The sequence below is a fragment of the Penicillium robsamsonii genome (genome assembly GCF_028829455.1).
Source record: "Penicillium robsamsonii strain IBT 29466 chromosome Unknown utg000003l_segment0_segment0, whole genome shotgun sequence".
Classification (NCBI taxonomy): Eukaryota; Fungi; Ascomycota; class Eurotiomycetes; order Eurotiales; family Aspergillaceae; genus Penicillium; species Penicillium robsamsonii.
In genome coordinates, this window is record NW_026643221.1 from 5,599,663 (window position 1) to 5,619,439 (window position 19,777).

The 19,777-nt window shown below is 48.3% G+C and overlaps 8 protein-coding genes across 8 annotated transcripts; 3 read left to right on the plus strand and 5 right to left on the minus strand.

Moving 5' to 3' along the window:
• Window positions 1–42: 42 nt before the first annotated feature.
• On the minus strand, window positions 43–2,163 carry N7447_006859 (pseudouridine synthase PUS2; the record flags this gene model as incomplete). The annotated part of the gene is made up of 4 exons (XM_057231121.1): window positions 43–292; window positions 357–1,580; window positions 1,639–1,834; window positions 1,899–2,163. The coding sequence occupies 4 exons, from the start codon at window positions 2,161–2,163 to the stop codon at window positions 43–45; spliced, it is 1,935 nt and encodes a 644-aa protein (XP_057086211.1).
• A 403-nt stretch (window positions 2,164–2,566) lies between these two features.
• Window positions 2,567–4,047, plus strand: N7447_006860 (putative transcription factor TFIIE complex alpha subunit; the record flags this gene model as incomplete). The annotated part of the gene is made up of 3 exons (XM_057231122.1): window positions 2,567–2,661; window positions 2,714–2,809; window positions 2,886–4,047. 3 exons carry the CDS (start codon window positions 2,567–2,569, stop codon window positions 4,045–4,047), a joined length of 1,353 nt encoding a protein of 450 aa, XP_057086212.1.
• A 1,492-nt stretch (window positions 4,048–5,539) lies between these two features.
• On the plus strand, window positions 5,540–5,879 carry N7447_006861 (uncharacterized protein; the record flags this gene model as incomplete). Its single annotated transcript, XM_057231123.1, has 2 exons — window positions 5,540–5,668; window positions 5,829–5,879. The coding sequence occupies 2 exons, from the start codon at window positions 5,540–5,542 to the stop codon at window positions 5,877–5,879; spliced, it is 180 nt and encodes a 59-aa protein (XP_057086213.1).
• Window positions 5,880–6,139: 260 nt separating this feature from the next.
• N7447_006862 (uncharacterized protein) lies at window positions 6,140–7,498 on the minus strand (the record flags this gene model as incomplete). The annotated part of the gene is made up of 2 exons (XM_057231124.1): window positions 6,140–6,295; window positions 7,256–7,498. 2 exons carry the CDS (start codon window positions 7,496–7,498, stop codon window positions 6,140–6,142), a joined length of 399 nt encoding a protein of 132 aa, XP_057086214.1.
• A 2,023-nt stretch (window positions 7,499–9,521) lies between these two features.
• N7447_006863 (cytochrome P450) lies at window positions 9,522–11,260 on the plus strand (the record flags this gene model as incomplete). Its single annotated transcript, XM_057231125.1, has 4 exons — window positions 9,522–9,729; window positions 9,781–9,809; window positions 9,856–10,098; window positions 10,157–11,260. The coding sequence occupies 4 exons, from the start codon at window positions 9,522–9,524 to the stop codon at window positions 11,258–11,260; spliced, it is 1,584 nt and encodes a 527-aa protein (XP_057086215.1).
• Window positions 11,261–11,694: 434 nt separating this feature from the next.
• Window positions 11,695–12,753, minus strand: N7447_006864 (uncharacterized protein; the record flags this gene model as incomplete). Its single annotated transcript, XM_057231126.1, has 1 exon — window positions 11,695–12,753. The coding sequence occupies one exon, from the start codon at window positions 12,751–12,753 to the stop codon at window positions 11,695–11,697; it is 1,059 nt and encodes a 352-aa protein (XP_057086216.1).
• Window positions 12,754–13,526: 773 nt separating this feature from the next.
• sit1 (putative siderochrome-iron transporter Sit1) lies at window positions 13,527–15,767 on the minus strand (the record flags this gene model as incomplete). Its single annotated transcript, XM_057231127.1, has 9 exons — window positions 13,527–13,903; window positions 13,967–14,026; window positions 14,082–14,363; window positions 14,417–14,474; window positions 14,532–14,951; window positions 15,014–15,118; window positions 15,172–15,312; window positions 15,364–15,447; window positions 15,525–15,767. The coding sequence occupies 9 exons, from the start codon at window positions 15,765–15,767 to the stop codon at window positions 13,527–13,529; spliced, it is 1,770 nt and encodes a 589-aa protein (XP_057086217.1).
• Window positions 15,768–16,990: 1,223 nt separating this feature from the next.
• N7447_006866 (GcvT family protein) lies at window positions 16,991–19,540 on the minus strand (the record flags this gene model as incomplete). Its single annotated transcript, XM_057231128.1, has 1 exon — window positions 16,991–19,540. The coding sequence occupies one exon, from the start codon at window positions 19,538–19,540 to the stop codon at window positions 16,991–16,993; it is 2,550 nt and encodes an 849-aa protein (XP_057086218.1).
• Between the last annotated feature and the right edge of the window lie 237 nt (window positions 19,541–19,777).

Below are 19,777 nucleotides of genomic sequence, written 5' to 3' on the forward strand. Positions count from 1 at the left end.
TCATTTCGTTCAACGAGTAACATGGATATTTATCTTGTTTGATTAACCCTCTTCCTCTCCGCCAGCTGGAGCATCGCCCTCATCTTCTGATTCGACCTCCACGGCAGCAAGTGCATCCCGTTGAGCCTGCGGGGCGGGGGGAGCCCCGCGATTCCTTTTACCGGCCTTGGGGCTACCGGGTTCAGCAGCGGTAGGCGCAGTAGCAAGTTTGGCCGCTGGAATACCACCAGAAGTAACATAGAGGAAGTAACCCGCGGGGAAGTGATCGATATGGTTGAAGAAAGAACCAAAGCTGCAGTCAAAGTCAGTATTGTCTTAATGCGAGATCAAATGAGGGAATTGGAATAATGTCATACCCAGCACTTTCTTCCTCCTCTCGGAAAATCCGATCATAGATCTCCCGCTGCTTGAACTCATTCATCTCCGCCTCAAACTTCTGGAAATTGATCGGCTGACGATCAAGACCCTGTGCCTTGGCATTGTAAGCGTCGAAAATAGGGCGCTCGAGCAAGAGGCCCAAACCAGGCGCTTTGGGAATAGCAATGCGCTCAGGGCCATATGTCTCAGTGATGCGGTCTGGGTGGCAGCCGGAGCGGACAACCATCGCAGCCATGGCGACCATTTTGCGGATTTGGTGCATCATGAAACTCTGTCCGTGGACCTTCAGGCTGAGCCATTCCGTGCCATTGATGATAATCGGCGTGGTGTTGACCTTGAATGACTTGATGTGTCGTTTCGCCGAGGGGTCCTTGAACGTCTTCTGGATCGTGTAGTTGTGGAAGTTCTTGGTGCCTTCGTAGCGGTTGAGACATTCTTGCAAGCGGGCGATGCGTGAAGCGGGTGCGCGGTAGGCGCGTTTCGCGGTCAAATATGCTGCTTTGATGGCCTTGATGGCGTCGTTGATGGCCTTTTGGCGGGGGTCCATGACAAAGGGCTTGGGCTCTGCATCGGCGGGCTGTTCAGTCGCGGGCTGTTCGTTGATCTCCTGCTGAGTGGGTTCAACGGCTGGTGCCGAAGAAACCTCCTTCTCTTCTGAAGGTTGGAGTGCATCGCGGGACTCGTCCTGGTAGAGAGACTTTTCGACGATACTGCGGATATTTTCCGGCAGGTTTTCCAAAATAGGCTTGATATATTTCACATCAACGTCTTCCCAATAGCTTGCGACCTCTTCCTGTCTAGCTGTGACGGCGTCCAAGTCGCCTGCTTTCTCGGAAAGCTCAACGATTTTCTTTCCAAGATAGGTGCTTGGGTGGGGTGGCAGAAGACAGTGGCTTGGCATCAGGTATTCGTAAACTCGGGAATCGCACATCTGGTAGCAGCTGAAGCTTTTGCTGGTAACTTCATAGCCCCAGACACGGATTTGGGGGCTGAGCTCGGCGTTGATTTTCTGGATGATATCCTCATCTTCGACAATCATCTTCAGCGACACAACGTTTCCAGCTGCGTGAACACCCTTATCTGTGCGGGCACAACGGACGAAAGAAGATTTCTTAGGATCCGCGGCGTTCGCCTTGGAAACGGCGCCGACATTGACGAGGGCCGTGAATAGATCACCTTCAATAGTGCGTTGCTGCTCGTTCCTATAACATACCTTGTCAGCACAAGGAATGGCCATATACTGAACAAGGAAAGACTTACAGTTGCATCCCAGAGTATCCGGTCCCCGAGTACCCCATTAGAAGCGCAACCTTCTTTTTGGGGCGGCGTTCCTCGCTGTCGATCTCCTCCTTGGAGAATTGGGTCGCGTAGATCGGCAATTTGACCTCTTCACCATTCTCAATCTTGCGACGCTTAGATTCAGCCTTGTCCTCATGACGCTGACGCTTGTCTATCGCTTGACGACTTAATTAGTTAGCTGACAATGCGAAGAACGAGAGGTTACGATTGATGCGACATACCTCCATTCCGCTCGCCCCATATCGCGGTTCTTACGCCTTCCACCACCTGCGCCTCCTGCTCCTGTGTTGTCGGCCATTGTATCCGCTGGAATATCTCTGATAGCTCCGCACGAGGTGCAGACGGGTCGCGCCAGAAAGACCGGTAGAATTGACGACTAACAGCGTGTTGCGGGGTGTTGTGGGGGAACGATCGAATTATAATCGAGCTTCTGGGTGCAGTTACGATCCCAAAAAGGTTCCGCTGGTGAATGATCGAGGCACGCATGAAAATCAATATTTCGGGGAAATTTGCCCTTCGTCTCCGCGCGGTTCATCTTTTCGATAATATCGGTACTAGTCTATTCTAGGACTAGTGTATAGATAAACCAGACTAGCCGTATCTGGTCATATTTCAGCCTGAGGAATCAACTTTGCATGTGATGTGCAGCTCCGGGCTTTGAACCGGAATTGCAACAATTGTTCAATCAACAAGCTCGGCGCTGCCTGTCGCTCAAGCGCACTATCTCTCTTCTGTCGTGGACCCATTCGCTCCTTTTGCTGCTTTTGATCAAAGCATGCTTGTCTTTTCCAATATCTTAACACTGCGACTTATCGCCTTGCGCTCCCGTTGAATTCTCTCCCGGCCTTTTTTCCCAACTACCATCTTTTGCCCCGGAGCTTCTGCAACCATGGATCTTTCAAAGACGCTTATCCGAACAGTGGCGCGGGCCTTTTACGAGACCCGTCACATATTGATTGTCGATGCGCTTTTCTTACATTCAGTGTATGATGAGAGTGGATCTCTGTTGAATGGTCACATTGCTGACTAGCTACAGCCTTCACGCTGAGGATCTCGCCTTCTTAATGGGCATGCAACAAAAGGACCTCCGCAAGCTTTGCGCCAGGCTTCGAGAGGACCGCATGATAGGAGTGTATGTCACTTTTCCCTGACACAACCTACAACAAAGGGTGGAAAAAACCAGACTGATCCAGTTCTATATTGAATAGGAGCACACGCGCCGAGATACGTGATGGCTCTACTCGCCCAGTCAACCGCGAATACTATTACATCCCCCTGCATCCGGTCGTCGACGCGATTAAATACAAAGTCTCCAAGTTGACAGCCACCATTAAAGCGCAGTACACACCGAGTGAGGAGCGCAAGGAATACATTTGCGTACGATGCAAATCCGAGTGGACCGAACTGGACGTACTGAGTCTGGTTGGAGACGAAGGGTTCGAATGTCAAAATTGCGGCGCCATCCTGGAACGGACCGAGGATGTCAAGGGTGTTGAAGGAATTGAGCGTACAGGTCACGAGAAAAACAGTAAACTCATGGCACAGCTTGACAACATGCTCAAACTGCTCAAGCAGATTGACTCGGTCGAAATCCCGCCGAATGACTTTGAGACAGCGTGGGATCACAAGGTGGAGGTTATTCGGAACCAGAACACACACCCGGTCCGTGCCGCGATTGCTGTTCCACCCAAGGCCCAGGACATCACACGTCCCAACGCCAAGACGGATGCTGCTGCACTGGAGATCTCTCTCACCTCAAGTGAAGAGAAGAGTGCCGCCGAGCAGGCCGAGGAAGCCGCTCGTAAAGCAGCACTTGAAAAGCAAAACGCGCTTCCAGTTTGGCACACACATTCTACGGTCAATGCAGCACAGGCTGGCACTTCTCAGACCAAGACCGAGATGGGCACCGTGGTGAAGCCTGAGCTTGCGGATGAGGATCAGAAACCCAGCGTGGATGCCTTGGACGACAAAGTCGCCGCTTACTACGCTGAAATGGAGCGGGAGAAGGCGCTACAGGCACAAGCAGATGCTAGCAGTGCAGACGATGACTCAGACGAGGAAGACTTTGAGGATGTTGAGGGAATCTCCGGTCCAAGCGGACCAGGTACGCCCGCCATGGCTGGCGGCATTACTAGTGTCCCTACCACATCTTTTGGTGGCGCTGGAATCAAGCGTGAACTCGAACCGACCTCTAGTGCCCCTCAATCATCAGTTGGGACTCCGTCTACCCCTGCTGACGATGGACCTGCTGCAAAGAAAATCAAGGCCGACCCTGATATCAAGCCTGATCCTGATGCCAAAATCGAGGCCGAAGTCAAGAAGGAGGCCGAGGAATCCGATGAGGACGATGAGGAATTTGAAGATGTTTAATGAAATGAAAAAAAAAAAGCAACATTGGCGCTGGCGCCGAATAATTATGGCAGACCGGGGATCCCGCCCTGAGGGCTTGCAAAACCACTGAAATTGTGCATAGCTATAGAATTGCATTTTCCCCAATCTTCAAGACTCCACAATAATCAAATTACATTGATAACATTGATTGCAGCGAGCAAAACACAAAACGAACACACTAGAGTTAGGCTATGAAAGAATCCTGATAGTAGAGTCGGATGATTCGTCGTGCCCTCGCATCACTCTTAACAATGTGGTTCATCACGGAGTAGACGACTTCCGTTCGACATCGCAACTGGTCTCTAAAATCGAAGTTTGTGAATGGTTGCAGCTCTTTATAGCTTTCCAGCAAGTGACTCCGACTAAGAGCGACAGTCTTATCCTCATGAAATTCGAAAGAAGCAAAGGTTACATATGATTGAGGTAACGGATGCCGCTCATTGGATTTCCAGTCCAGATACCTACATTCTACTAGTAGTAACGAGTTTAATGTCTCTATTAAGGAGACCACATTCCTTCTACATTCCAAATTGTCTGATAACAGATTTACGTACTAGTAACGTATTTCACATGCGAGCTGTCCACATATACGAGGCGTCTACACATATAAGGCGTCCACATATGCGGGGCATCTACACGTCTAAGGCGTATATACGAGACGTCCCATATGCGGGGGGCGTCCATATTGTCATGATCTACGTGATCACATGCCTCCTTTATTTGCTTGTTTCTTTGTTCTTTGTTACTATTCCTATTCGGGTAATATTATACTACCTATTCGGGAAAGAATTTGTTTGCTTGTTGGGATAGCTCTGCTATAACCTAGGATTTACCACTTGCTTCTTTCTCCTTCCCTATATTTGCTTTTCTAACTGGAATGTACTCTTGTTAAATGAACTGGCACGTTACACATATATGCGAGGCGTCCGCATATGCGGGGGCCGCACATTCCAGTCCACACGTTCTAGTCGTCCACATATAGTAAAAGCGATATTGTTGTCATTTATATTCTAACAACGGTTGTATCTAATTTCATGACTTGCTGATAGCAATCAATGAGCAAGTTTAGTATTATATATTAACTTCAAATAAACTAAATACGTATATCGTTGTCGTTGTATCAAAAACTACATCGCTGAACTCTAGTATATCTCAATCACTAATTTCTTAAATTCCCTTATAAGACCAGGGGGTGGTGTTACAACTTAGAAACAGTTACTGTACGGTGTGCTTTAGCGTGGACCACTCGCATCAATAAATGAGATATCACAAACATTCAAGGCCAGAGTTATGTAATTACTATACAAGATAATAGTATTATAGACGTGCGAAAACCTATAAAAGGCCCTCTACCTCGAGTGTTCGAAAGTGATCTCTATCATCTTCATCCTCCATTATTCAACTCACCACTTATCAGCACTCACTGCCAGTCTAACTCCTAAACCACCTACAACCACCTACACTATTAGCTATGAAGGCCTTTTACTCCGCTCTTACCTTCCTTTTCCTATTCGGTGCCAGTTTGGCCAGTCCTCTAGAGGTTGCCGCAGATTCTCCAGAAAGGACACAAGCCTGCTGCCCTACGACTCAGAGCGCCGATGTTAGTCACTTAGGAATCCGTATACCAAGGTCCATATCAGCTGACATTCTTATAGCGGTGCAGTGATGGAACCAAGGGTACCCCATATTGCGGGAAAGGCCGTACGATCCCTTAGTGAGTGCCCTTGAAGCTTGAACCACTATCTGACATTTCTCTGCAGCTTGCAATATCTTCGGATGTAACTGTGATGGCGGATGCCGCTAAGCCCTAAGCGCTGTTTAGTCTTTTATGCGCACTCAACTTATTCCATATGTCATTGAGATATACAGTTTTTATACTGTATGGGTTACTTTATGTCTTGGTATAGGTTTTTCCCTGCTGTGTGGTTTCCCTATATCTTAGTGCAAATGCAAAGGCATAAATGAACATTCCGGCAGGATTTTTTGTGTTAAGGAGAGATCTTACGAAATCATAGTGCTCGAGTAAGGGGCCCTTAAAAGTAAATGAAAAAGGATATAAAAGGACCTGGTACTAGATGACTGTTGTGATCTCTTTAGGGGCGTGCTTAAAGTTGTGCTTAAAGTTGTGCTTAAAGTTGAGACGGTGAGCGGGGCGCTGGAAACGGCTCCCATTGCACCGCCCCTCTGCCGTCCCCGACCGCTTGCCTGTCTCCACCATCTCCTTGCCCTTTCGGGTTTGGCGCCCTCACCCTTTGGTTTAGCCCCGTGGCCGCTTTTACCGCCCCGGCCATCTGCCATGCATCTATATACTATGATCTACGCAGGACCCACATCCTGAACGCGAGGAAGCTACCTTTTGTATCTAGAGTCGACTATAGCTTTCTTTAATATTGATCATTGATCTGTATACGCTGTCCTCATCTACGGATACGTGAGACCCTCACAGAGACCCATTCCCAGAATCATATGCGGCCCCGGGATCCAGAAAAGTGGACAGAGCACGGTCTTGTCCAGGAGGATATCTTTCTTGCAGCAGACTTGGGGTATTAGGAAACGCGTGATTTAGGGTGGAGACTGCTGCTTGGTCAATAATATCCAATGAACACGGTCACGTACCAAGCCCTCGCCTGGTTATATAATGAGAGGTTTGCCTTCTTGTAGTCCGATCCAATGGCTGACATTCACTTCCTCGTGGCTTCTCTATTACCTCGTGCTTAGCGCCTCTCACCCGGGAAAATTGATAAAGTATCTCCCAGGGGCAAGTGGATCGTCTCAGGGGACGTGACATTCCTGGAGTCAGAGACTATCCAGAAACCTCTCTTACTTTGCGGGGAGCCTCAAAGCTTGGGAAAAAAAATTTAATTGCAAGAAATTTTGGCTACGCGACCACAAGATTGATTACGGGGGCTGTGGGTTCTCCAAAGAGGTCGATGGCTGGCAATAATTTGTGACGCGACGTGGCGGTGCTACTAATGTTTACCATGTCAAACAAATACAAAAAGCCCGTGGGATCCTTTTCTGCGCTGCGGTTACTAGCATTCTTTTTTGATTCCTTGAGACGATCGGCTACGTCCATCTTCATAGTAGAGAACATGAAATTCGTTGCAGCCAACAGCAAGGTTTCTGTGCCAAAAGTTCACGCCAACTTTGTTAGGGTCAAAGGAACCTCTTGGGTCATATTTCATACCCTGAAGTAGATTTCCAGTGACGTGGTAGAGACACCCTCCTTCAGACGTTCGGGGGGCGGCGGGGTTGGTTTCAATGTAAATGGCTCATGATTAGGTGCACCAAGATATTCGACCGTGTAGACACTAAACGACATATTGGAAGAGTCTGGGGACGTTGTGGTATCAAACAAACTGGATAACGCTTTCTTGCTAATGAGAGCTGCTATGCCCGTACGAGTCCCCTCTTTTGCCGCAGTGTACATAATGAATGCGCTCAGTAGGTTGACAGATACTAAACCCTCCTCTCTTTTACGTCTCTTTATGCAGACATATCACATCACAAGTCAGCCACCAGCCACAAAAGAAACGCCGGGGAGGCCAACCAACAACGTACGGGTCTGCGCGGCCGACAAATTGGACTCACGAATTGTTTCAATTTCCTTCCATGAATCTGTGGCACAACTGTAAACGCCCGAGATTCCCAAAATTAGATTGTCTGCGCTGGATAAAAACGTGGCAATTGGCCAATCACACTTACATTGTCCTGTGATGCGACTACAACGAACGTATCATTAACGTGAATGTCAGCTTGCTTCCCTCGACAATTTTTCCTACTATGTGGATAGGTCCTGAGAGCATCATTAAACGTGGTTTGATAGATGAATGCAACTTCCGGCTTCATCTCAGTTATAGAATTTGTGGAATCCGGTCATGGTAAAGAACCCCACAGACATAGTATGAGCTGGAGAACTGGGATGTCAAAATGTGGTTAGCGTAGCTCTTACTCTCGCTGAGAGTGTCACTAGACCAAAACAAGCAGCACAGTGTCTGTTATAAGATGGATAGATGGATAGATAATTTCATTTCCCCTGACGTCTCGCTTTTGGCGATATACAGGCTACCACAATGATGGTAAATAGGGTTCTGTTTTATGCAAGCCACCGGGTACGATGTGATAGTAGAAGAAATTATATGCACCACTGCATCGCTGTGAAAGACATATTTCAAGATATGGACACATTACATCTTTAGCGGGGGTGCATTCAAGATATATTCCTTGGCTGAAATATCCAAGCAAAGAAAGAGATTGAATATTCGTCCGAAATGAACCTATAATGCGACCTAATTGATCATCTAGCTGGTCAACTACTTTCTATTTCTGCTATTGACCTGGAAGATATTAAAACATAACAGGCTTTTGCAGGGCTCCGTTCTAGGGCTTCTATTCTACTCAAGGCCTCTCTTCAAGCAATTTCCTCTACCAGCCAGGTCCTACGTTATTGAAAATGACATGAAGCGATTGGATCTTCACGCGACGTCTTACAATTACATTTGCCAGTGAGTTGGTTCATATTTTGCTGTAGTATAATTCATAATATTAGTATTATGTATTAACCTTCTATACTTTTTATAACATCACATATTATAGAAAGGCCAGCGTACACTAAAGACTGCGAAAAGAAATTTCAAAATTTATCATCGGAACACCTGAAGTAGCGCACACGCGATGATATACGCTGTGTCCAAGGCACTGGTGTATATCCGGGAGATCGAAGACAGCGAAGCGCTTGACTAGTTGGCGGTATAGATCAGTGATTAACAAGGCAGAGATATCATGAAATTTCTCATCCTTGAAGTCAGAAGCTTCGCTCCAAAATATAGCACCCGTGTGCGAAATCAGATCAAACACTCAAGATCCAAGTCCTGTTTCAATCTACGAAATGCCCTCGAAACTTTGCACTAGTGTTGATCAATTGTTCCACCTGAAAAGCATACCCTTAAACTATTTGATACTACTAGGTCTGACGAATAATTAATGTTCATTTAAAGTTCCGTAATCTTCAGGGTTTGTATTGGCGAGCGTTGGGTTGCACTGGGGTACTTTTGTACAAGGCAATGGACTCGACTGGCTGGGCGGTAGTGAGGAAATGTATAGGCTGGAGCCCTTTATTGAAATTAATTGGACATTCCTAATGAAGAGAATCCGACATAAACAGGGGAAGTGATGACCTTGAGGATAAACTGGGACAGATTCAGGCCTAAAGCCTTGCAACTTCCCCACTGAGATAGACATCCAACTCTCGCCCCGGCTATTGCTCTAAATGAACGCTCATGGCTGGGACTGTTACCTCCAAATTTAGACATGGAGTCATGGCGATGCTTTTGACAAAACAGTCAGCGTACATTTGCACTCGAGTTCGGAGTTTCTTATATTTTGTTCGAACTATATATTTCCCGCCTTTCCTTGGTTTTACTTTGCTGCCATAGAATATATCCCAGTAAAACATGGCGACTACAGTATTTTGCCTATTTTTATTGGTAGCTGCTGGTCTTTATGGCTTGGGCCGAGTTGTGTACAATGTTTTCTTCCACCCACTACGGAATTTCCCTGGGCCTTGGATGGCTGGGGCTACGTCAAGTTGGAAAGCATATAAAGAAGTGATCAGACAACAGTCGGCGGTTCATGAGCTCTTTGGTCTCCATAAAAAATATGGTACGAACAAGTTGGGACTATGGAACATTTTCTTTTAACATTCCCTAATAGGTGATATTGTCCGTGTTGCTCCGAACGAGGTAAGTTGTGAATGACCCAGTCTACACTTCCCTATCTAGGTTATAGGGCTCAGATAGGTCTATCACTCACATGTCACAGCTTCATTTCGGAACCCCCGGTGCGTTCCACGATATCTATCATAGTAGCAAGAGGTGGGACAAGGACATGGGACTTTACCGAACCCCCGGGGTTTCATCCGGATCCTTCACATTTTTGAAGTATGCTCAGGCAAAGGAACGACGCGAGGTGATTCTTCCTATTTTCTCCAAGAAAGCCATCAATAGCCTGGAGTATCTCGTCTGGCGAAATGTGGGTGGTTTATTGCTTCACTTCTATATCTTAACCACCGCTAATAACTGAATCCCAGGCAAATCGCCTTGCATCTTCCATCGCCAAAACCAATGCATCAAAACGGTCTGTTGACCTACTCTACGCCTTTCGATCCTACACTCTCGACACCATAATGTGCTTCACATTCGGCAACTGCATAAACGCCCTCGATGCACCGGCATTTAGCGACCCTCTGATTCTAGCCATGGATGCCAGCCTTCGTATGCTGCCTATTATGAAGAATTTCCCCATGATTCGAGATCTTATCTTTACTGTGCCACCGGCCCTGGTCATGCGCCTCATTCCAAACGCCCAGAAACTAGCCCCACGCCTATATCAGGTCCGGGACCTCGTCCAGCAACAGCTTCAAGTTATCCTTAACTGCCCTTCAGAGCTCGATAATGTACCCCATGAGACTCTCTTCCACCGCATGCTCGACCCAGAATCATACCGGAGCAAGGAAGTCCTGAATATGACAGAATTACACGATGAAGGCTTTACACTCATCTTCGCAGGCTCTAACACAGTAGCCGACACGCTGCTTATGGGCCACTGGCATGTAATGCAGAACCAGACCTTGATATCACAATTGCGAAGCGAGATCCTGAGTGTTTGGCCCGACATCGAGAAACAGCCGTCTTTGACAGATCTCGAGACCCTACCACTCCTTACGGCAACCATCAAAGAATCCCTCCGCTTTATTCCGTCTGGGGTATCGCTCACACGCGTGGTGCCACCAGGAGGTGCTATAATAGCAGGACAGCAGATCCCCAGCGGGACGGTGGTCGGGATGGCTATTTTGCACGTGCATCAGAGCGCCGAAGTGTGGGGCAAGGATGCACTTATGTTCCGACCGGAACGGTGGCTGGAGAGCGCAGAGCAGGCATATGCGCAGAACGGGAAGAGTGAATTGGATCACTGGCTGGTTCCATTTAGTCGAGGGCCGCGCATGTGCTTTGGTATGAACTTGGCCTGGGCAGAGATGTATATCGCTTTCTCGACTATGATTAGGCGCTTTAATTTGACTATTGATGGCACTACGGAGGAGGATATGAAATGGCGGGAGTGTATTGCGGCTTACTATCCTAATAGGCATTTGCATGCATGGTGTCGTCCAATTGGTTCTGGGAACATGAAGTGAAGAGGTGGGGTTTATATAAATATGTGGCATGAGGCTCGGGAAATTGGAAATCATGCCAGTGGTATAGCTGCTGTCGTGCAGTGTTGATGATAAATAATATTCCACGTACACGAATGGCAATATTTGCAAAAAACAAGTATCTGACAGATGACTGTGCATGAGGATAGAAAGAGAGAGAGAGAGAGAGAAGGTCTAGCAGGGAAGCAGGTCCAGACAATTGAGGTATGAGCAAGCCTTAGGCAGCCACGCACCCTTAACTATAAGACAGACAATATTCCAACAGCGTACTGTCATGGGATATAATATAATCCATTGGGACAAAGTCAGCACTAGCAAAGAATGTTTCAGTCTGACCGTACATTCATTAATCGTACTCTAAAAGAAAGTAAATATGTATCCCAAACCTCACAGTTGCAGATACATCACATGTCGATTTAGGCAGTAACTCTGTTGGCCTTCAAATACTCATAATCCGGCATGGAATCCCGGGTAGTCTTCTCAAGCATCTCGGCAACCTCATCCCCGAACTCAACACGCCACTTAGCAACCTCCCCATCTACATCAACCGATGCAGGAGCCTTATCCTTAACAACGCCGGTCGACTCCTCCAAGGTCGACAACATGATGGAAGCAGCAGCATTACGCCTCTCCGCTTCCTCAGGATTACTCATGTTCGCACTCACAGGCGCCCAGTTGTCAGACTTCTTCTCATCGCCATTCCACTCAAACTGCATGGATGCGGTGTCCAGACCCGCCTGCTCACAGAACTTGACCACCGCATGGGGGTTATGAATAATATCATTTGCATCGATGACCAAAGGCGTGACAGGCTTATCCGGTTGCTCCAGACACCAGTCGAACAATTTCCGCGTCCATTGCAGGGTCATATTCGTGACCGTCGCACCCCTCACACGATCATTGTCAATGACACCGACCTTGGACAACTTGACCATAGCCCGGTACATCGATGGCCAAGCTAGTGCTGGGTGACGGATGATGAAGACTATCTGCCAGGTGCGCAGGTATTCGTCCGGCATGATGGTTTTGTTATTGGGCGAGAAAGTCTGTGAGGGCCCGTAGCGGTCTGGCGTGGATACGTTGAACTCTTTCAAGTGTTCGGAGATTCCAGCGCCATTGATGGTGCTCGTGAAATTGCCCGGGTTGATAAACCAGAAGGCGTGTTCTTTGGCGAACATTATCTTGTTCTCGGCACGTGCTCGGGCGGAGTAGGCTTCTAGTTCGTCGAGGCTATGTTGGAAGGCGGCTTTGGTCTCGTTCTTCGCCTCTGTTGTCCATTCCTCTAGCGGCTTGTCTAGGCGACCGTCCTGGCCTGCTTTCATGAAGGCATCGTAGAAGAAGTAACCGCTTTGGGGGTTGGTGACGACACCGGGTTGGTTGGGGATGTTGAGGATTTTCAGGAGTAGATTCGAGGCGGTGCGTGGTACACTGACAAGGAGGACCCGGTGTGGTTCATTATTTTCAGTTATGGACATGATGGCTTGGTGGCTTGATAGAGTGATATAAGAAATTTGGAGGCTTAATTAAGCTTAATCTGCTGCGAGGCAATGAGCGTGAGAAGAGATGGCTACATTCTGGAGCCAGATGGCGTGATCTCACTTAAATAACTTCAATTTCAGGCCCAAACGCAAGACCGCCTTTTGATTCAAAATTTTTCGACCCCTCCCTTTTTTGCATCTAAGTGGGTCGACTCCTAGCATCTATACGGAGTAGCCTTGATCGACATTCGGCAATTTTCCCAATGGGGTCGGACTCCGTAAAAACCGCCTCGATCGGTCTTTGTCGCTGTTTATTAAGACCGAGGACGGGTCAATGCAGTTCTGTGACGGACTGCAGTAGTGATCGGCAGCAAAGATACCATGTATGTCTCAGCACGTCGGCTATCGGATCAGACCTCCCGAGGGCAGGAGCCTTGGAATTCACGTAGTGATTTGTGGAATCACTGACATGGTTGAGTCGATGATCTTTTTCCTTGGGCGACCATACATACGGTATGCACATGGTCAACTGACATGTAGGTCTATAATGAAGGGATAAGGAGTGGAGCTAGATTTGATGGGAGATATACATGACTCTCCAAGCCAATCTTGACAGCACAGATATTGAAACAGAATAGCAGTACATAAACTGCCAGCCACATGATGCCTCTAACTCCTAAGGTCTTTCGTAAAGACACTGAACTAACAGAGTAAAATGTACACCTCCGCAAGATATGTTAAGCGAAACTAGATCTTACTCAACGTACTTATCAACGAGGAGAAAAATCAGAGTCGCTGCTCTCCGCCTCCGCCTTGACAAGACTTTGCTCTTTTGTGAGTGTCGGGTTGCGAATAACCATGGCAAAGGCAATCAAAGGGACCGTCAAGCAGATACCCGTGATGCAGAGCAGACGCTGCGTCTTCTGATAGGCTAGAATGACATTGTCTCGGTCGGGCGTACCCACAGGGTTGACGGCAGCAAACGCAAGAGGCTGAGCGTAGACATACGCAGCGAGGGTTTCGTTGCCGAGTCTATAATTTAGTTCAGAAGGCAAGACTTGGTTCCAAATCGCGCCGGAGATTGTGTTTCCTAGTGCGCTACCGATGTTGTAGGCGGCGAGGTAGAGACCAGTTATGACAGCGAGATCTATGGAATTGTTAGTCCATGGGTGTTTGTTTGGTAGGACAAAGTCTATTGATGAATACTAACGTTCGTGCTTAGACGCAACCTGGATGCTGGCTTGAGCTGGGTAAGGGAACATTCCACCAGCTGAGACTTTTGTTAGACAGGTTCAATCAAGTATGGAGCGCAGTCGATAACTCACCAATACCTAGCAGAACTTGCGCACCGATAACACCGGAATGACTGGAGCTCGCAGCGCCACCTCGGAAATAGATGAGGATTCCGAACGCGACCATGAAGAGGAGGGTTCCGGCCACGATGAAGGGCTTCAATTGGCGAACCTTCATGACGATGAGGCCAAGAATAACTCCTGTGATAACGGAGACAAAGCTGTAAAGAGATGTGATCCGAGTCGCACTGAGAGTTGATTCGTCGAAGCTGACGTAAAGTACAGTGTATAGGAAATCACCTTGTAGATACCACGCTAAAGAAATGTTAGATCTCGAGCATTGATGGTATGTATCCTGAAGGACGTACCAGTGTTGAGCATGACAGGGATTCCGAGGGCGCCCCAGACAGCACGGTCTTTGAGAAGCTAGAGTAGACACAAGTCAGTGAAAATGATCTAGGCGATTTGAATGATTTGACTTACGTGGAATGGTAACATCGGGTGTTTGCATGTTCTCTCCCAGAAAATCCAAACCGGGATGAGCAAAACACCTATGACAAGTGGCGCAATTACCTTTGCTGTTTTCCACTGTGTACTTACACCGCCGGCGAGAGTGAACGGAACAAGAATACACGCCAACATGGCAATCAACAGAATGTTGCCGACAATATCCAGCTGCCAAAACAGTTCTACAACCAGTTGGCTTTTTCCCATGACCTGGAGGGAGCTCTTGTAGGATTCAAGGGCCCCAGACTTCTTCGCACGTCGTTGGACGACAAAAAGGACCCCAAGAAGAGGGAGAGCACACACGGGATAGATGATAGCAAACATGCCAATGCCCCATTGCCATGTGGTGACTTTGAGAACGGCATCAGTCAAGTTGCCGCTGATCCAGGTATTTATCTAGAGAAGTTACAGTGTGTTAGTAGGTTGCGGTTGGTGGTCACAGCATATGTAGCACTCACGATAAATGGCAAGGGCGGAATATAGGAGAAAAGGAGACGAGATCGGCTAGAAGTCACATCGGCGATTAGGACTTCAGCCAAAAGCATAATAATAGTGTATCCAATCTAGATAATATTAGATGCAGATCAAGATAAGAGTCGCTGGGCGCATATCTTACCTGGTAGATAACAGCTCCCGCGGCGAAACCCTCCACACTCGTTGCGCATGCTTCCACAATAGTACCCACGGTATAAAAGAGGATCGAGACGAGAATAAGTTCCACTCTGCCGAATACATCGGCAATCTTTGCCGAGGTAGGCTATTAAGGGAAGGTCAGCTGCTGTAATAAATTGTTGATCGATATTCGTACCTGTGCAGCAACAGCAATGACGGCTCGGAGAACATTGATGGTCGCAAGCAGACTGTGCTGCCCGTAGCTTTGAGTTGCATGAGGCTGTCCAAAACATGAGGTATTAGTATGCTTTATCATCGTCCACACACGTCTTGACGTCAGAACTGCGAGATACGTACCTGGTATGTATAGCGAACAGTTCCATCCAAGCCATATACATAAGCGATCAGGAAAATAGCGAAAAAGAGACAGACCCGATCGGAAAATTGGAAGTGGGATGTAATAATTTCGATGCGACGAACACCTGGACTGCCTTGACCCAGCAGACTTGCAGGCTCACGCAGCGAGACGGCTTCATTGCGGGGATTTTTCGAGTCTCCCCGCGTCAGGGGATCAACCTTGATCTCATTAACGAGCGACATGATTATCGTACAGAATGAGATCTCACACAGATCACCTATGTAGAGAAGAAGAACAACACAGTCGGGAGAGAAAAAAAACCAGAGAAAAGATGATTGCCAAGAGATGGAAAAGTCAGAGATAAAACCGCTCACTCAATCTTATCAGATGGGCGGGTGACCCAACCTTTGTGGTGAGGCGCGCTAGAGGCGTTGTCTAAGAAAACAGCCACTCGCGACGCTTAGATGTGCCCCCACATCGTATCCAGCCATGGCTCGGGGCTATTATTTGACTTGGATCTCGCTCTAGACTTGTCAATTATAGCTCTATGTGGGTAGTTTGATCCGAGGAGACCGGCATTGTATCGGATGACTTCCTGTTCCGGCACCTCGGCAATGTTGCATTCACAACTGTCCAGTTATAGTTGAGCGTGGATAAAAGTCATGTCTGAGCGACTAACATCGCAATAAAATACCATAAGAGTAGGGCCGTTTCAAAATTACATGTGGAAAAATATTTTGTTTTACAAAAATGTACAAATCCAAAAAAAAAACAAGATGAAGGTACCCGTCATCTGGGCCAATGAGAGTCGATTATGTAATAATGTTCGGCCGGGTCGCGGGAACGTGGAAAACCTGCCCGCATGGCCCCACGCGTCTACTGGTTCATCACGAACCATACACATCTTGCTTGGCTATCACAGATTCAGGTGTTACCAATTGGACTGGATTGATTCAATGCCCCGGGCCTCTGCCAATCTTTCCACTAAAGCTTTGGTTGATGATTGTCCAGTATCTTCGCGACGAAGACAGCCCCCAACATCTCAGCAGACTGGCACAGACATGCAAGTCTTTTCATCAAGAAATCAACCGTGTTATATATCAGTCTGTCCGACTGAGGCGGGTAAAGAATGCTCGCAGTTTTGCCAATACTGTGCCCAGTCGCCCAGACTTGGCAGCACTTGTAAAAGAGGTGCGACATGCCGATGATGTGGGCTTTTCAGACTTTGCTACTCACTCGGAGCCATTCTACCAAGCACTCACTCTGCGGATTCCATTTCTATTAATTAAAATTGATGTCAGTTCTACAAAGAGCACAAATCACAGGTAATATTGTAGGGCACTTGGGGTTACACGTGCAAGGAGGAATATGACGCGTCGTTGGATCATTGCAACAAGACTTGGCTATAGGTATTGCCTGGAGATTTAAGCAAATTATTCCCTATGTTTGAGAATATGTATCCCTATCAAAGCCGCGACTTAAAGGAAGCTTGTGCTCCAACCACCGAAGGCAAGCTATCCTGACTGAGACGGTTCATCTCGGGATCATAAAGCGATTCTGTTTCGACAGTAGCCCTGATGCGCTTTCCAAAGTACTCGATCTCCACTGTCTCGCCTTCGCTCACACCCCCAGGAAGCCAGGCGTAGGCAATTGGTTTGCGAATGGTGTACCCAAATGCAGCGGTGGTTACATAGCCAGCCGCCTTTCCATTATAGAACACAGGCTCCTTGCCAAGAATCATCGAGCGACCATCATCAACGGTCAAAGCTCGCAGTCGCCGCGAAGGTGCTTGGTTAGAAAGGCGTTGAAGGGCGAATTTCCCGACGAAGTCATCTTTCTTATTTGCGTCCACGGCAAAGGCAACACCAGCCTCGAACGGATTGTGCTCTGTCGTCATATCCACGCCATAGGTCCGGTATCCCTTCTCAAGGCGCATTGAGTTGAACGCACTGCGGCCTCCAGCAATGAGTCCGTGCAACTTTCCGGCTCGCCATATTATGTCCCATAGGCGTTGGCCGTACTCGGCGCTGGTTTGGATTTCCCAGCCTAGTTCGCCGACGTGGGACTTTCGGATCATCGTAACTGGGATACCCGCGAGAGCAGTTTTCTTCAGACTGAAGTAGGGAAGACCCTTGTTGGAAACATTGACCGTGCTGATCCCAGCGATGACATCCCGGGCCCGAGGACCCCAGAGACCGATGCAGCATGTGCTGCCTGTGATATCGCGAATTTGGATCCATTTCCCAGGGGTGTTCTCTTGCTGGCCTCGAGCTTCTCTGGTAAGATACGCCAGGTCTGTTGCACTGTTCGCTCCAATTTGGAACACGTCATCGTCAAGTCGTAGTACAAATATGTCACCTCGAATGCCACCATGATCATTCAGGAGAAGGGTATAGGTAACGGTTCCTGGATTGGTGGTAATATCACTCGTGGTCAGCCGCTGAAGCAAACCGACTGCTCCAGGACCACACAATTCGAAGCGATGGAAAGCAGTCATATCAAACATAGCAACAGCATTCCGCGTCTTCCACGCCTCAGCAGCAGAGATAGGCGAATGAACCTGCGCAGACCAGGGATCTCGTTCAACAGGCTTCCATGATGGTGGGAGAGATTTAACAAGATCTTTGTTTGCCTCATACCACCACGGTCGCTCCCAGCCTCCGGTCTCGAGGAAGAAAGCCCCCAGCTCCCGCTGGCGGGAGTAGAATGGACTAACACGCAAATTGCGGGGTGACGCCCGCTGCTGAAGCGGGTGGATAATGTCATATATTTCAACAAAGTTCTGCTGCCCAGTCTCAGTCACGTAGTCTCGATTGACTTGGATCTCTTCGAAGCGAGATAGCTCGCATTCAGATACGTCGATGTCCGACCGGCCGGTTGTGAGTATCTGGGCTAGAGCTCGGGCGACCCCTGCTGAGTGTGTAACCCATACGGCCTCGGCTACGTAGAAGCCGTCGAGATGGGTTGGTTGGCCGAGGATTGGACCGCCGTCGGGTGTGAAGGAGAAGAGTCCATTGAAGCCATCCGCGATCTCTGTGTCCTGAAGTGCGGGGAGGAGCTTTTGAGACTCTTTCCAAGCTGGGTCGAAGTCTTCGGCTGTGAAATCAAGGCGGGAGGGCATGTTGTGTTCATCGACATCTTTAGGAGTGAGCCCTAGCGATGAAGCAACAACAGGCATTGGACGGTGTCCGTAGTATCCAATGCCGTACTGCCCGCCATGTTCACGGTAGTAAAGACCCTTGTCCTGGTGCCGGAGAATTGGGAGTGTGGCATTCATTCCATTAGGCAAGCTGTTGACATCTCGCCCAGCGAGAGCGGGTACTGCCGTAGTCTTTGCATACTGATGCGCCAGCGGGAGCAAAGGAATTTCCACACCGACCATGGCCCCCAATTCCACACCCCAGAATCCAGCGCAAGAGACAACAATGTCTGCCGGGATAGTGCCACTTGGAGTACTGACTCCAGTGATGCGACGGCCGTCCCGCTCAATTCCCGTCACTGGAGTATGGCCCAGGTAACGAACACCGGCGTTGCTTGTCCGTTCAATGAGTAGCTGCGTTGCTCGAGCTGCTAGTGCGAGGCCGTCACTAGGGATGTGTAGACCGCCCAACACCATATCGTTATTCAGGTGAGGATACATCTTGAAGCACTCCTCGGCGCTCACTAGCCGGGCCTCGATCCCCCATGATGAGGCGTATCCATGTTTCCGCTTCAGATCTTCCAGTCGTGCAGGAGTGGTTGCTACTTCGAGACCACCCACTTGGTTGAAGCATTTATGTCCATCCTTCTCTATTGACAGGAACTTCTCGACTGTGTATCGTGCGAAATGTGTCATGGTCTTGGAGGGACTTGTCTGAAATACGAGTCCGGGGGCATGTGAAGTCGATCCGCCCGGCATGTGCAACGGGCCCTGCTCGACAACAGTGATATTATTCCATCCTCGAGAGACCAGCTCGTCGGCGAGGTTGGTACCTACGATACCGGCTCCAATGATGACAACACGTGAAAGGGACATTATTATATGATAGTTAATATGATACATCCATTAGAAAGAGGCAAACATTCATTCTATTTGTATATTCACATATTTAATCATTCTTACAATGTGTGACCTTCCGGTACACATGTCCCCGCACCCCGCAGAGGCGTGAACTGACTATTTGGTGTATCGTGAAGCCAAAGATAAAGATGTTACGCCCCGCACGGGTTCCGGCGGTGTAAAGCCGAAAATGCCAGTAATTCACACGGCTAC